Source organism: Manihot esculenta, chromosome 9 (assembly GCF_001659605.2).
Source record: "Manihot esculenta cultivar AM560-2 chromosome 9, M.esculenta_v8, whole genome shotgun sequence".
Lineage (NCBI taxonomy): Eukaryota > Viridiplantae > Streptophyta > Magnoliopsida > Malpighiales > Euphorbiaceae > Manihot > Manihot esculenta.
This window is the reverse complement of record NC_035169.2, coordinates 2,057,719-2,074,495: the sequence shown is the minus strand read 5'-3', so window position 1 is coordinate 2,074,495 and position 16,777 is coordinate 2,057,719. Positions and strand designations below refer to the sequence as shown.

The following is a 16,777-nucleotide window of genomic DNA, read 5'->3' as shown; positions in this document are numbered from 1 at the left end:
TTGATAAAGAGCAAAGGAATGAGTTACCATCCTAATAATCGTAGATAACAAAAAAAATGATATAGTAAGAAATTAAATTAATTATGTAAAGAAATATTTTTTAATTAAATAAAGAAATTAATAAAAAGTCAAGAGATATTTTCTTTAATTTAGTAAGAAATTAACTCTAATATGGAACAAATAATCACAAACATGGCAAATAATAAAACTAAATGAGTAAGAAATTAACTCTAATACAGAAGAAATAATTACAAACATGTTGAGGGAAAAAATTATACAAATATGATATGAAAAAAAGAAAGTAAAATAAAATATGGTAAAAGATAAATTTAAATGTAAAAAAAATAAATTAAATAAGATAAGAATAATTAAGAGAGCTATAGCAGTTAAATAATCCATTCAAATTAAAATTAAATAATGGTAAATAAATTTTATTTTTATTTTTTATTTTTGTAAATACAAATTATTCTCTGGAAGCTTGGTTAATAAATGAAGGGATTGTTAAGGTCCAGAGATCGGATGGTTATATTTGTTTTCTCTATGTTTAAGTAAAAGAAAGTATTAGCTTCTTTGCTTTCTTGATTGCACTAAATTGATTCCGCTCATATGTTTCCCTTTTATTCTCTCTTTGTGTGTCTTCAATCTTGTACTTCCATTTATTATATGAGAAATATTTTTTTTTTCTAAGAAATAGTAAATCAAATATTTTATTTAATTTTTGAAATAAACAAGCAAAACTTAGAGGAGATATAATAATTAATAAATTTATTTTATATAATATAGATTAAATAATAAAATTTTTAACGATTAAAATTAATTAATAAATTTTTTAAAATTTTAAAAATATTTTAATATATTTTTTAAAATTAAAAAATTAATTAATGATGGATTACGTAATAAAATTTTCTCATAATAATAAAAAAATATATAGAAATATAGATGGGTTAAGAGAACAGCATTGCTTTGGAAGCTATAAAAGGTGGATCTCACTCTAGCAATGCCCAACTCCATACATAAAATGAAGAAGAGCTCCAGCCTCAACCTTCTCCTTCTTGCTTTTCTCACTGTCTTCTTTAGTTCTCTCTTCCCCATTTCCATTGCTTTTGATTCCGAAACTGGTATGCCACTCTCTTTCCTTTTTTCTTTTTTAAATTTATTCTCTTGTATTTTTATTTTTGCAATTTATTATTATTAATTCTGATCCATTAATTTTTACAAAGATGTTGACAGCGCATATATATATATTTCTCCTCAGACTCGTATTTAGATTGAGGGGGGAGCACTTATTACTCCCTCACAGACTAAAATTTGATAAATTGAAAGAGATTAATCGGGATGGCTGGCAAGTTTTGGTTGAGATTTTCCAAGTCATCACCAAAATCGAACTAAATAAAATAAATTAAAAATTAAAATTTTAGTATTTATAAAAATTAAATTAAATTTATTTTAAATAAAAATTGATTTGAATCGAATCAATCTGATTCGTTTTAATTTGATCGGTTAAACTTTTTAATGAATTTTTATTTTTTTACACCTTATTTTTATTTTTAGTATTTTAAAATTTAATTGAAATATTTCAGTTTTATTTCAATCTCTCTATATTATAAAAAAATAATATATTATTATCATTAATTGGTACGATTTAATTTTTTTTATTAAAATTAAATCGAACCGAGATAACCAAAATTTTTAAAATTAAAAATCGAATCAAAATTTTAAATTAATTCGATTCGATTAGATTTTTAATTTAAATCGAATACCGATCACTTCGACTCATTCATAATATTTATTTATTTTTATTTAATAAAATTTTAATAATAATTAATGAGTTATATAATAAAAAAATAATTTTTTTATTCTTTTATAGATATTTAGGAACACAGTAATATCACATTAAACTTAAAGCTTGACTAAAATTTTTTTTTTGAAATGGAAATTGGAGACCGGAGGAGTAGAACATGATACCTCTTACTATTAGGCTAAACTTCCGAGTGCGTATGACTAAAACTTCCTCATATGCATTTATTATTAGGTTAAGTCTGTGAGTGCGCGTCACTAAAATTTTTATTTTTTTTTTTAATTTATAAATTAAATTTGTGAAAAAGTTTTAATGTAAACAGTAGAAATCATTATTAATTAAAAAAGATAATTATTTTCTTTGCAATTCTATAATTTTTATTAAGATATTATTATTTTATTAAATATTTTAACTTCATATTTTAAAATTTTTCTTATTACATATTTCCATAGACTTTCTCATAATATATTGCAAATCTTACAAATAAAAGTATAATAAGCCTTTTTTCTATATAGCATTATGGGGAGATTTAGGTCTTTATTTACTTTAAGAAAGTAAAGTAGTCGTGAAAAAGGAAGATGGTCTCTTTTGCTTTATCTTTTTGCTCCCTCTATGTATTTCCAAAAGTCATATTTTATTAATGGGATGTAATTATTTCTATTTAAAATTTAATAAAAATCATAACTTAATTTTTATTTTTTAAATAATAAATAATTTTAATGTTGTTCAATAGAAATTACTTTTATGATACTGTTCGATGATAACAGCTTGTTATTTGAAAAATTTATTAAAATATTTTTGATATTTTAAAAAATTTATTAGTTAGTCTTTTCGTTAATTTTAGTCGTTAAGTATTATAAAAAAATCTAAAATACTCCGATATGGAGAGATTAATTAGTAAATTTTTTAATAATTTGAGTGATCAATTAATAATTTTTTTAAATTATAGAAAGTAAATAGTAAAATATTTAGTAATAAAATCAATAGAGAAACTAATTAGTAGACTTTTTAAAAATATTATGAATATTTTAATATATTTTTTAAAATTAAATCACTAAATAGCGAATTTTTCCATATTATAGGGACTACATAGTATTTTTTTATTTTATTATTGGTAATGATATTTTTAGGATTATATTTATTCCTCTTTTCTTTAATCAAGTGGAAATCATTGATTTAACATAAATTTTTTATGAAATTAAATCTCAGGGTGTTAGATTCTAAAAATAAATAAACGAATCCATTAATTACATTATATCTCATAAATTAAAAAATAATTTTACAATAAATTATTATATTATAATAGTAAATTTTAATATAATGACTACTTTATTAATAAAATAAAATTTTTAAAATTAAATTATTTCACAATAAAATAAAATAACATACTATTTTCACTAAGGTTCAATTTTTGCTAATTTTTTTGATTAAAATCGAATCGAACTGAAAAAATAAAAATTAAACTAAAATTTTAAATTAATTTGATTCGATCAATTTTTTCGATTTAAATCAAATGTTGCTCACCCATGCTAACAAACCTTCAAAATTAATGTGGATGAAACAGATAATGAATTAGCATTCACATACAATGAAGGAACAGGCAAAGGACCAAAGAAATGGGGTCTTATAAACAAGAAATGGGAAGCATGTAATAATGGAAAAATGCAATCACCCATCAATATTCTTAAGGATGAAGTTGAAGTTTTGCCAAGTTTAGGAAAATTAAAAAGGGACTATAAAGCAGCTCCTGCTACTGTGCAAAATAGGGGACATGATATCACTGTAAGTACCTTTAATTACTTTCAATATTTTGTAAAATTAAAAAAAAAACTTTTTTTAATATTAATTTGATGAACATGTTTGGCAGGTGAGATGGAAAGAAGATGCAGGGAAAATTAAGATCAATGGGACTGTTTTCAAACTAGTCCAGTGTCATTGGCACTCACCATCTGAACACATCATTAATGGTTCAAGGTTAATTTTGTTAATTTTCTAGATTTTCAATTTAACTAAGATTGGAAAATAAATTTTCCTTTGTAATAAAATTTTTTTCTTGAACTTTTTTTCAAATAAAAACTATTTTTCGATGATTTAGTTCGATTCAATTTGATTGATTTAATTTTAATAGATCTCATTTTTAATATTTTAAAATTTAATTAAAATATTTAATTTTGATTATGGTCTAATATTTATATTATAAAAAATAATATATTATTATCGTTAATTGGTTTAATTCAATTTTTTTAATTTTTTTTAATTAAAATTAAATTAAATTAAATTAATTAAAAATTTTAAAATTAAAAATTAAATTGAATTTAAATAAATAAAATATTGAATTAAAATTTTAAATTAATTTAATTTATCCAAATTTTTTAATTTAAATAGAATATTGCTGACGTTGACCACTGTTATAAAAGCTGTCTAGTAACGAGTATAAGTGTTTTTGTAGATATGAGGTAGAGCTTCACATGGTTCATTTAAGCTCTGAAGGAGGGAAAGCTGTGGTGGGAATACTTTACAAATATGGGACGCCTGATTCCTTCCTTTCAAAGGTAATATTGGAATTTATCTATACTCGTAAGATATTTTTTTTTAATTGAAAAAAAATGGAAAAAACCAACTTCACAAAATAAATAAAAAGATTGGAATTTAAAATTTTATTCGCTTGCTATGTGATAACTTATGAAATATCAACCCACTAAAATTAAAACAGGTGTTTACGGTCTGATCATATTTAAAATTAATAAACTAATATGATTTAGAGAATAAATGTGAGTTGACAGTACGATGAGTCAGTAGCACAATGGTCGATTTCTCTAATTCCCTTTAAAATTTTTAATATGCGTGATGTATATCAAGTTGATACGAAGTAAATGAATCGATAGGATATGAACTAACTAGTTGTTTATTTATTAGTTGACTTTCAACTATTAATGAGTTTACAGACATATATTTCATAGGATATCCTCATTCAACCTAACTGGATATAAATCAAAGAACACGAGTACGATTGAGATATAAATATCCTTAAACTAACTATATAAGTTACACTTAATTTCTTCTGAGGATTTTTAGCTGAAACTCTTTATTGAACCTTAACTTTTCCGAACCGACAATCAGCTTTATTAATTTTCAACTATTCATTTCGATTTATTGATTTTCTCGTAACATTGAACTTTTATTCACGCGTTTATATCCTATTGAATTCATTAAATCTCTAACTATTGTGCTTTATAAGTAAAGAAAAAAGTTAAATTATCTTGTTCCGCGTTTGTAAGATTCTTTAATATATACATGCAAATGCAAAATTGCAACTCTAATTCCATAATTAATTATTAATTTAAATAATTGCTTGCAGATACTTCATCACATAAAATCAGTGGGGAAGGAAGAGAGAGATTTGGGGATGGTTAATCCAGGAGAAATTAAATTTGGGAGCAGAAAATATTTTAGGTATATTGGTTCTCTTACAGTACCTCCTTGCACGGAAGGAGTGATTTGGACAATTGGCAAGAAGGTATTTTTATTTATATTATTTGTTTTTTTTAGTGTAATTGGTTTTAAATAATTTTTCAATACCATTAATGCTGAAGTTTTACCAACAAAAATATTAAATGAACATCTTTGCTTTCATATGCATAAATAGGTAAGAACTGCTTCAAGGGAGCAAGTTAAAGCACTAAGAGATGCTGTTCATGATGTAAGTGATTTTAAATTATTATTTGCAGTTTTTTTTTTTAAATCATGAATAATTTATAAAAAATTGATTTTTTATTATTATTTAAAATAAAAAATTAATTTTTTATTTCAAATAAAGGATAAATGTGATAAAATAAATCAAATCCAACGAATAATTTGATTTTATGTTAGTTTATGTTCTTTAATTATGTGAATTTGTGTTTCTTTCGCAGGGCTTTAAGGCAAATGCAAGGCCAATTCAGCCATTAGATGGTAGATCAATTTACTTGTACTCTCACCACAAGATCTGATCTTCTGCTTCAAGTTCTTTACATTACAACTGCAAGAGAGCGTTCTTGGCCTCAGAGAGTTTGAAAAATTTTACAATACAATTATTTTATATTTAATAATTTTATTATAATTATTAATTATATTGAGTTTTATTTAAATTTCACTATAATCCATAATTATTAAGACCGTCAATCTTACTCCTTACTTTCTATAAAGATAGATTTATTTTTTTTTATTCATTCCAAATTATAGATCATTTTCCTTTTTTAAATTAGTTATTTATTAATTAATTTTATAATATACTTCTATATAATATGAATTGAAAATAAACTTTCTTAATTTTAAGAATAATTTAATGATGTAATAATATATAAGTGGAGGATATATTAAGAAAGATAATCAAAAATTTATTGCTTTTAACTATATTAATTATATGTTTTTAATCTATATAAAAAAAAGTAAATAGCATATTTTTTTTTTAGACGGAAGAGTAAATGCTTCATTAAAGGTTAATTAATTCAAACAATTTAAATATTTTGATCGATTTATATTTATATTCTAAAATTTTAATTTTAAATAATTAAATTTATGAGTCTAAATTAATTTTATCAAAATTTAAAATTACTATCTTGTCATCTTATTTGTCTTTTTTATTATTTTTTAATTTATTAATTAAAATAATTTAAATATTTTTATGAATCTATATTTAAAATTTTAACTTTTTAATTTATTGAACAAAATAATTCAAATCTTTTAAAAATTTATAATCCAATTAAAATTTAAGAATGATATCATAATTATTTAAACGATTAAAATATAATAATTAATTAAATTTATTATGTTAAGTCTAAAGATTTTAATTAATCCATTTTCATAATTGATATTATTCTCGTTTTGCTTTAATTAGATGTATAATCATAATTGATACTATTCTCATCCTGCTTTAATTAAACATATAATTGTTTAATTTAATGATATTTGCATACAATCCTACTCATTTGGTTCGGTCTCTCCGAGTCCAGCGAGTGGATGCATGTTCTTGGACTTCCCCGCTTGAAAGAGACTTTTCATTATCTCCCATTTTCGGTCTAACTTGCCAAATAGGCCTAATAACTAGTCAACAAGAAGGTTGACTTCTTAAAAATATGGATTGATTAACCTGTAGTCAGTGACGAACTAACAGGGATTTTTGCCCTCATAATTTTCTCTTTTTTCTTTTTTCAAATGAGAATAAATTAAATGTGAATTCATTTTTAGTACACGGTTATATGTAGCTTCCTTATTCTTAAAAAAAAATAATAATGAATTTTTTTATGATCTAGTTAAATAAAATTTAATAAATTTAAATTATAAATTAAAATTATATTTTTACTAAATCAATTTAATATAATTATAATAAATTTAAATTTATTAAATATATACCCCTCCATCCCATAAGAATATTTCACGCCTACCTCACATTTTGATCCATTGGTGGGTTAAATCCTTGGATCAGGAAACATCAATAATATATGGTAATTAGTAAATTCAAAGCAAAAGAAATAACATATATACTTTTCCTCACTTGCTAAAATTTTAAATTTCCTTTTTTCTTTAATACATTTTCTGGAAGGTTACATTGGTTAACTGAAACAAAGAAGACGTGAGAATGAACAAGGAGTGGCAGGGTGCAAACCTTGCTCCATACAGAACTTACAGAAAGCAGAAACTACACAAGTCTGTCTACTCAGATGCAGGAATAAACTGCTCCTTTCAGAAGGCTGTCGACCCATCAATTTGGATTAACATTTATGGCTGCTGGAACTGTTTCCTCCAAAGTTTTCAACAAGCTTACGTCCCTTTTGGGTGCTTCGGCTTCCATCTGAAATCCTATAATACCCAAAACAAACATCAAGTCCATTTTCATCGAGAGTGACTGACGTATTGGACCAGTAGACTGCAAATTCTCAATATGATATCACAATTACTCCTGCTACGAGGTAGTATAATAGTAACAGAACCCCTTAGCATTTTGTTACAGTTTCGAGATTTTTATACAACAGACTGAACCATACCATTTTGTAGCATCCCATTGGAAGGAGGTGATTTGTTTTCTACTTCAGTGTCATAAGATTCCACAAACTCCTGAAATTGAACTTCGAAACTAGAGAAATCTTCACCAGCATCAAATTCAAATGCATCTGGCAGTAAATTAGCTACATCAGTACTGCCATCAAAGCCGGCATCATCCTCTGCATTGTCATAGAAGCCTTCCTCATCCTGATGTTGGCTCAGCCAGTAATCCCTGTACCACGTAGAAGTTGTGACCAGTTGCCACCATTCCGGGGAGAAATCCTCCACTTGGCGATAGGCAGCAGGGACAAAGAGAGGGGCATCAGGGTTTAATGTCGACCTTCCACCGGAAACTAGTGCCATCTGTCTCGACCGATTCTTGTTTTACCTTTTTAATCTGCACACAGAAATGATTACATCAGAAACCATTCACTATGTATTTCTTTTTCCATAATTAGGATTCACCACAAAATCTGTAAGGACCTTTTCTCTAACATTACAATAAAGATATATGTTCTTTTTTTCCTCAACTAATAAATCATCTATAATTCCGTTCGAACACTGAAGGATAGATAGCTATAATTTACCCATAACACTACAACGGCTAAACACATTATAGGCTCAGATAATCTTTATCAATCACAGACCCAAATCAAAATATGAAAGGAAGACTGAGATGCATTGATTTTACACAGTTTTCTTAATCCATCACAGAACCAAATAAAACACCATGTAAATATCTTTTCCAATATTACAAAAGATCAATTCATACGATACCAAATATACAAAACAAAAATAGTTTAGAAGTTAAACAAAACACCATGTCAATAATCTTTTCAAATATTACAAAAGATCAAGTCATACGATACCAAATATACAAAACAAGAATAGTTTAGAAGTTAACAAAACAGATCTTGATAATTTTGAATCCATTATAAGAATTCTTTCCAATTGTTTCTACATGATAAGGTTACATCAAAGCAAAATGGTCCTATCATCGAAAAATAGCACTCAATCAAATTAGTAATAGTGATCTCCATAGCCATGTCAATAATCAAACAGAGTTTCATCAAATAGCGTAAAGCTGTTATAACAGTAATTGCCGGAACAGGAGAAAAAGAAACATAATCGCACAATGAAATCTCATACAGACACCAGATCATAAACATAAACCAATCAAGACGAGCAAGCTCAGTTGCATAGCTAAGAAAATCAAAGAAACAAAACTAAACAAAAGAAAATTAAGAAAGGAGAGAATTCAATCACGTCTTATTTAACCTCCATAACATTATCAGAGACAAAATTTCACTTCATTTTCCTCCATCTTCTCAAACTTTCTCAGCAACCAAACAACAACAAGAACTATTTTCCAAGAACTCGATTCAAATCAAACAGTCAAACGGATGCCAAACAACAACCAAAAAAAAAGTGAGAGAAACCAGAAAAGCAAAACGGCATCGTTGCATAACGAAGAAGGTTCGGATTTGAACTTTGATACCTTTAATACGTAAGCGTATTGCGGTGATTACGGAGCGTTGATTGGGACCAGTGAGCGAGCGATACGTACGCGAAATGAGACAGGAGCATATTTATAGGGAGGAGGTTCGGAGGCAAGGCGGTTCGGGACTTACGAGGCTGAGGTTCGAAAAGAGCCAAAGCAGCCCCTTGATTTGAAGGAAATTCAACTGTACGGCCTGCGGGTTCGTGCAGCCGGTGTCCGGTCAGATACGCGTTCTTATCTTAAAGCTAGAGACTAGAACTTTTATTTTTTAACATTATATTATTAAATTAAATTTAAAGCCTGTGAAGTGATAAGGATATGATCTGCTGTGATGTGATGTATTGTCTTGGTGAGTCAAGGCCTAATGATGAGATATTTATGCACGACAATATCGTGAGGAATATAATACTATTTCAGGTGAATGGTGTAAAAAAAATGTTAAATATAAATATATTAAAAGGTTAAATTAAAAAATTATATTAATTAAATTTCAATTAAATTTATTTTTCAAAAGAGTATGAAATTATATTTATTTACTGATAAATTAAAAAAAAACGTTTTATTTGAAAATTTTGAAAATAAAAATGAACTATTTAATTTTATAAAATTTTTACACGTTATATTTTATAATTAAATAAACTATAGTTAATTTATTCAATAATAATTATCTATTGTTACCCTTATGATAGTACTCTTTAAAGTAAGGGCTGGAATATAAACGGATCCGTTGGTTAATCAAGTGGGGTCCATCCATGTGAGATAGAATTGACTTTTCCATTAAATTTTGGATTAATCACCGCAAATACGAGGGACCTATAATTTTATAGTAAACGGCCAGGATGGTAGAATCCAGATGATGACACACCCAAATAATGTGGTCCCGCATTAGGTGAGCCGACCCCGATTGTCTGCGTTAGGCACATGCTTTGTTGGTCGGTAAGGCAAAAAATATATGATGACGGTGACACGTTGCATTTGCTTATCCAGTAAAGCAAAAGCCTTAATCATACATTTAATAGTAATAACACAGGATGCAAAATATTTATTATATTAATTATTTTTTTATTAATTATTAATTTTTATATTTTTCATTAAAACAAATGGAAAATGTTAAAAAAACAAAAGGAATGTCGCTGGCATTTCTTGTTAATACATCTAATTACTACCCTTTTATCTATAGTGAATAAAAATAATTTTTTATTAATTAGATATTTAATATTAAAAGTTTAGTTTGTTGATTTTTTGGACTCAATTAAATTTAATTAAAATTTTTAATGAATTTAGAAAAAAATATTAAAAAAATAAATATCTCTAACAAACGTATGGGTGAAATAAGTGTATATAAATATATTATTTTCATTTATAAGCTTTTAAATAGTCATCCTATAAAGTTAATTTTAATATTCTATTTATTATAAAATTATATTTCCCCCATTTTATTATCTCATGGATTTTATTGACCAGATTATCCCATAGAAATAAAAGTAAATAAAAACAAATGGGAGTATCTCATAGAAATAAAAACTTTATTGACCCAGTACTAAGTAAAATTCTAACGATTATTCTCTTAAATTAAATGCTCTAGACTATCAATTTATCGTTAATTTGGAACACGCTTCTAAAACTTCTTACAATTTCAAGAAAAACATCCATTTTGAATGGTTTAGTCATGATACAACCAATTGCTCGTGTAGTACAATGCACCAGCTCCACGGCACCTATTTTAGTAAGCTTTTTTAAGAAATGAAAACGCACATCTATATACTTAATCTATTCATGCATTATTGGATTTTTTGAAAGCTTGATGGCAAAACTACTATCACAACAAATAATAGTTGTTTTGTCTTGTTTTGGATTCAGCTTTCCCAAAACCCGTTTCAACCAGATAGCTTAGCATGTACATGAAACGGCTGTAATAAATTCAGTCTTATAGTAGATAGACTTACCACTGGTTGTTTCACTACTCCTGAGCTCAAAAGAAACAAATAGCCTGAAGTACTTTTTCTGTCTTTCAAATCTTCTGCATAATCACTGTTTGTATAAGCAATCGGTTCATAATCTCCTTGCTTCTTGTAAAAAATCCCAAATTCAATTATTTCTTTCAAATATCTCAATACCTTTTTGTAGTTTGTAAATGAACTTGAGTAGGATTTTCCATTACCACAAACATTATATCTGGTTGAGTTGTTATGAAATACATGAGACTACCCACAATTTGCTTATAGTAAGTCTTGTCCACCTTAAATCCACCTTCATCTTTCACAAGCTTCAAACCAGGGTCAATGGGATTATGAATAGAATTACTTTTATCCATCCCAAACTTTCGCAAAATCTCCAAAGGCATATTTTCATTTTAGCTTTGTAAAATTTCTAGACCAAGAAAATATCTCATTTTTTTAAGGTCTGTCATATTAAACTCATGTTTCATATAATCTTTAAAATATGCAATTATTAATTTATCATTTCTGATAAAAATAAGATCATCAACAAACAAATTGACAATCAATACTTTACCATCCTTCTTTATTTTAACGAATAAGTATATTCATAATCACACTTATTAAAACCTTCTTTTAGAAAGTACGCTTTTATACGACTGTACTAGGCTCGCAATGCTTGTTTAAGCTCATAAAGTGCCTTTTGTGGTATATAACCTTCTACTCTTCTCCTTTCTACATATAACCACAAAGTTGTTCCATGAATACATTTTCATTCAACTCACCATGTAAAAATGCAGATTTTACATCTAACTACTACATAGACACCCCTTTTTGAGCTGCAATGGCTATTACAAGTCGAATCGTCTCCATGCGTGCCACATGAGCAAATACTTCATTGTAATCCATCCTATGTTGTTGGGCATATCCTTTCATTTCCAACCTAGCTTTATGTTTATTTGCTTTACCATTTTCATCAAATTTAGTCTTATGAACCTACTTAACTCCAATTATTTTTTCCCCTTTTGACAAATCCATCAATTCCCATGTACCATTTTCTTTATAAAGCACTTCCATCTTCACATCCATAGCCTGTCTCCATTTTTCATTTTTTTTTTATGGTATCTTCAAAATGAATAGGATTAGAATCAATATTTGCAAACATGATGATATTAGTCTTTTTGTCAAAAAGCCTTTCACCTATTTCGTAATCTCTCATCCAAAGTGGTGGGACCCTAGTCCTTCCTTGATTGGAATCACAAAATTGATTGAAAGGTAAAGAATCAGAAGAAAACGAATTAGGAGACATATTTACCTCTGCATCATTAAGATCAGGTTCAATTTCTTTGCTAATATTGACCATAAGATCTAGTTCCTCTTCAATATCTTCCTCCTCTTCATTGTCTCCCTATTCTAAATCACACACAATGGCTTCTTCATGCTTTAAATCCCACTTGTCTTCTTCAAATACGACATCCCTACTTATAATGATCCATTGTGAAATTGGATCATAAAGGCGATAAGCCTTTGATTCTTCGCTAACTCCTAGCCAAACACAACACAAGCTCTTGCTATCCAACTTGGTTCTTCTATTATTAGGAACATGAACATGAGAAACACAACAAAAAAAAATCTAAAGTACTCAATTAAGGGTTTAACTCCATTCCATAGCAGGACTTTGATTCAAGACATGTGCTGTCTAATTAACAGTTTCTGATTAAAAAGTTTTGGAATTTTATTCTCTAAAAGCATACTGCAAACCATATTCATAATAGTTCTACTCTTTCGCTCTGCAAGTCCGTTATGTTGTAGCGTATATGCAACTATCAATTACCTTTTTATACCATTTTCTTCACAAAAATTAATGAATTTTTGTAATGCAAATTTCCCTCCTCTATCTGTGCGAAGGACTTTAATAAAAGAATTTGTTTCTTTTTCAACATTTGCCTTAAATCTTTTAAAAATAATAAAATCTTTTGACTTTTCTATTGAAAAATAAACCCATAATTTTCTGTTGAAGTCATCAATGGAAATGAGTAAATACCTCTTATTGCTATTAGAAATAGGCTTGATTGGTCCACAAATATCAGCGTGGATTAATTATAAAATTTGTAAAGCTCTCCAAGTGCTTTTCTTTAGAAATGGGCCATGTTGCTATTTACCCACCAGACAGTCTTTACATAGTTTAAACGGAGACTTGATCTGAGTTAAACCATGCACCATGTCTTTTTGCTAAAGAAGTTGTAAGCCTTTAAAGCTTAGGTGTCCACAACAACAATGCTAGAGTTGCATTATATGTCTGTAATTGTGCTAAAACAAGCAAATGTTATAGATTGAGATAGAGTGTTTAAAATAAACATTTGATTAGAAGACATTGTTATATCCATAATTAAGCCTTTGTCGGGATGGTACACCTAGCTTGCATTTATTATGCTGAAATAAAATGGCAAGACCTTTTTCTTGTAGCTACCCAATACTTAGCAAATTGTTCTTCTGCTCCGTACATAAAATACATCTATGATTATTTGTAATATTTCATGCATTAGCAGCCTTAGATTGCCTTGCCTTTAACAATCAAAGCTAGAATTGTCTTCCAGCTTCACAGAATCTCTAAAACTTTCATCAAAGTTGAAGAAATATGCCATCTTTTCACACATATGATTATTGCAACCTTAGTCAAGAAACCATGTATCTTCATTTTTTGCAATACTTATCTTTGCATATGCCATTAACAACATCTCTTCTTGGGTTCTTAGCAAAATTTTCCTCCTTTTCCTTTTGTGAACACTCCCATTCAAAATGCTCAAGTTTATGACAATGATAGCATTCTACTGTTGATTTATCAAAATTTAGTCTACCTCTACCTCTTCCATGACCTTGTCCATTACCTCAAGCTCTTCCTCCGGATTGATCTTCATGAGAAATCTTTAAGGTTTGCTCTTCTTCAATCTGAGAGATCATGTGTTGTTTATGTACAAGCAAATTGCTTTGCAACTTATCAATAGTCAATGTTCTTGTATCCTTGGAATCTTCAATTAAACAAACAACATAATTAAACTTGAGAGTCATAGGTTTCATAAATTTTTTCGACAACCACATCTCCTTTGTCTTCATCATTTGCTTTCATCTTATTAGCAATGGCAAGAGTCCAGGCAATATATTCATTCGCAGTTTCTCCTGCTTTCATATGGAGAATTTAAAACTCTTTACGAAGAGCTTGCAACTGTGCCCACTTAACTTGTGTAGTACCCTTTAAGGAGTCCCATATATCCTTTGTTATATCCTAGTTGAGAATTGTCTCCAAGATTGACCGATCTAATGCTTGAAATAGAAAATTTTTTGCTTTTAGGTCTTTCAATTTTTGGTCATCAATGTTCTTCTTCTGTGCGTCTTCAGAATCACAACTTTCGCTTTTATTGGAATTTCATTCTCTATTAGATTTCAATACTCCTTTGAGCGTAGGAAGTTTTCCATGAGCATTACCCAATGATCATAGTGCCCATCCAACTTCAATATTGTTGGTTGAACAAAGAAAGATTATGTTGTCATGTTTAAAACAATAAAAAAAAAAATTCAAGAAGACTGCTACTTCTAATCCGGTGATGAGGCTCTGATACCAAATATTAAAATAAAAAAGACTTAAGAAAAGAGGAAGAAATATGAGAGAAATCTGATGTGTGTTATTGACTTGAAGAAACTTAGCTATATATATATAGTCTTACATAACAAAAAAGGTAAAAATAAGTTATAGAGCCCAACAAATTCTAGAAACGTGAACAAACAAATAAAAACAAATGAGAGTATCCCATAGAAATAGGGATTTTATTGACTAAGTACTAAATAAAAATCCTAACAAAAGCTTCCTACTAGCAAGATAGCCACCTGCAAGACTGCATATGTTCTCCAATCTAAAACAGGCTCTAAAATGAAATCCAAGTAAGCAATAATAGAACGCACATCAGTAGAAGGAAAGACGATAATGCTCTCGGCGATCTCGCGTCTAGGAGTGCATGGATCACTGGACATAGTGGTGGTAACTGCGAGATGTCATTAGCGACAACATGCAAGACCTCCTTGGAATAAAAATATAGATCCTCACCTAGAAAAACATATCGCGAAGAAAGCTCCCTCAACAACAAAACCTCGGTGATCTGACAAAAAACACAACATAAAACAAAACTCTACACCGACAAGGCAATGGAAAAACCATCATTGAGGGAAAAACAAAACCAAAAGAAAACAAACAAAAAATACACTCGATTACCTTTTCTCTTTCATTATGAGGTTATTTATCTATTTATTTCTTAGTATCGTTTGAAGAATAATATGTTATCAAAATCATTAGTGTTATATTATTTATTTAAATATTCTTATAATGTTGTGAAGGAAGTGCCTCACATGATTAGAAATATAGGTCCACATTTTTTTTTTTGAAATAGGGGGTTGAGGGAGTCAAACCTTAGACCACTCAAGGCTATAAGGATGCACTTTCCACCAGACTAAGTCTCGGAGTGCTAGGTCCACATTTATTTATTAATAATGTAATTATTACAATTAATAAAATTTATATAACTTTTATTAAATAATAATTAATATTCAATACTTTCTCATAAATCATATACTTATCCATCCCACTTATCTTATTTAGACTTCAATATCAAGTGAAACATTATTAATATTTTTTTCTTTTTTAACATTACAATCAAAATAAATTAATTTTTATAAAATATATTTTTTACAGAAATATTTTTCAGAAATTATTTTTTATAAAATAAATTTTTTAAGAAAAAATTACTATTTAGTCTTTATGATATGAAAAAACTCACTAATTGATCCCTCAATTTTGAAAAATGCCTTAAAATGTCTCTAACATTTTAAAGAGTCTACTAGTTAATCATTCTATTAGTTTTAATCGTTAAATATTATAAAAAAGTCGAAGAGATTAATTAATAAACTTTTTAAAAATTTAAAGGATCAACTAATAAATTTTTTATAATTATAAAGATTAAGTAATAAAATATTTAAAGACAAATTTAATAGAAAGACTAAGTAGTAGAATTTTTTAAAATATTAAAAATATTTTAATATATTTTTTAAAATTAGAAAACTAATTAAGGAATTTTCTCCTATTATGAAAATTAAGTAGCAATTTTTTTTAATAAAACAAAATAGACAATGCAAAGATAATTAAGATGCACAACAGTATAGAAGAAATACGGGGTCTCCTCTCAAGCTGTAAGATTTATAACATCTTCTTAAAGTATAAATAATCCAATTGTGTCTAAAGATTTTTTTAATTAATTAAGGTTTTAAATTTTTTAATTACTATTTATCAGAAAATATTTGTTATAAATTATTGTAATTAATAATAAATATAAATTTTAATTCCATAGGAATATTAAATTTAAAATTTTGCTCTACTATTTCCATAATTAATGGTAAAAATAACGTTAATATTAAATTTGATAAAATTATTATTCCTAAAAAAATTTAGATACCACAATGCAAACATATAGAGAA

At 27.3% G+C, this 16,777-nt stretch overlaps 2 protein-coding genes across 4 annotated transcripts; one reads left to right on the top strand and one right to left on the bottom strand.

Moving 5' to 3' along the window:
- The first annotated feature begins 1,016 nt into the window (after positions 1–1,016).
- LOC110623630 (alpha carbonic anhydrase 4) lies at positions 1,017–5,963 on the top strand. The gene is made up of 7 exons (XM_021768632.2): positions 1,017–1,118; positions 3,363–3,580; positions 3,666–3,772; positions 4,248–4,350; positions 5,157–5,315; positions 5,445–5,498; positions 5,710–5,963. The coding sequence occupies exons 1-7, from the start codon at positions 1,019–1,021 to the stop codon at positions 5,785–5,787; spliced, it is 819 nt and encodes a 272-aa protein (XP_021624324.2). The 5' UTR covers positions 1,017–1,018; the 3' UTR covers positions 5,788–5,963.
- A 1,372-nt stretch (positions 5,964–7,335) lies between these two features.
- On the bottom strand, positions 7,336–9,473 carry LOC110621996 (protein EARLY RESPONSIVE TO DEHYDRATION 15). 3 transcript variants are annotated; one of them, XM_021766327.2, is made up of 3 exons: positions 9,318–9,473; positions 7,822–8,216; positions 7,336–7,636 (listed from the first exon to the last, which is right to left on the bottom strand). In XM_021766327.2, exons 2-3 carry the CDS (start codon positions 8,180–8,182, stop codon positions 7,539–7,541), a joined length of 459 nt encoding a protein of 152 aa, XP_021622019.1. In that variant the 5' UTR covers positions 8,183–8,216; positions 9,318–9,473; the 3' UTR covers positions 7,336–7,538. The 3 variants fall into 3 exon arrangements, with proteins under 3 accessions (XP_021622019.1, XP_021622021.1, XP_021622020.1); XM_021766329.2 differs by lacking the exon at positions 9,318–9,473 and adding an exon at positions 9,098–9,311; XM_021766328.2 differs by lacking the exon at positions 9,318–9,473 and adding an exon at positions 9,086–9,310.
- Between the last annotated feature and the right edge of the window lie 7,304 nt (positions 9,474–16,777).

Excerpts from the sequence above, each read along its gene's own strand:
- LOC110623630 (XM_021768632.2), top strand. The coding sequence starts at position 1,019 with ATGAAGAAGAGCTCCAGCCTCAACCTTCTCCTTCTTGCTTTTCTCACT. Across the intron at positions 4,351-5,156 it reads CTGATTCCTTCCTTTCAAAG|ATACTTCATCACATAAAATC; the intron begins GTAATATTGGAA and ends AATTGCTTGCAG. Across the intron at positions 5,316-5,444 it reads TTTGGACAATTGGCAAGAAG|GTAAGAACTGCTTCAAGGGA; the intron begins GTATTTTTATTT and ends ATGCATAAATAG.
- LOC110621996 (XM_021766327.2), bottom strand. The coding sequence starts at position 8,182 with ATGGCACTAGTTTCCGGTGGAAGGTCGACATTAAACCCTGATGCCCCT. Across the intron at positions 7,637-7,821 it reads CAATGGGATGCTACAAAATG|GATTTCAGATGGAAGCCGAA; the intron begins GTATGGTTCAGT and ends TGGGTATTATAG.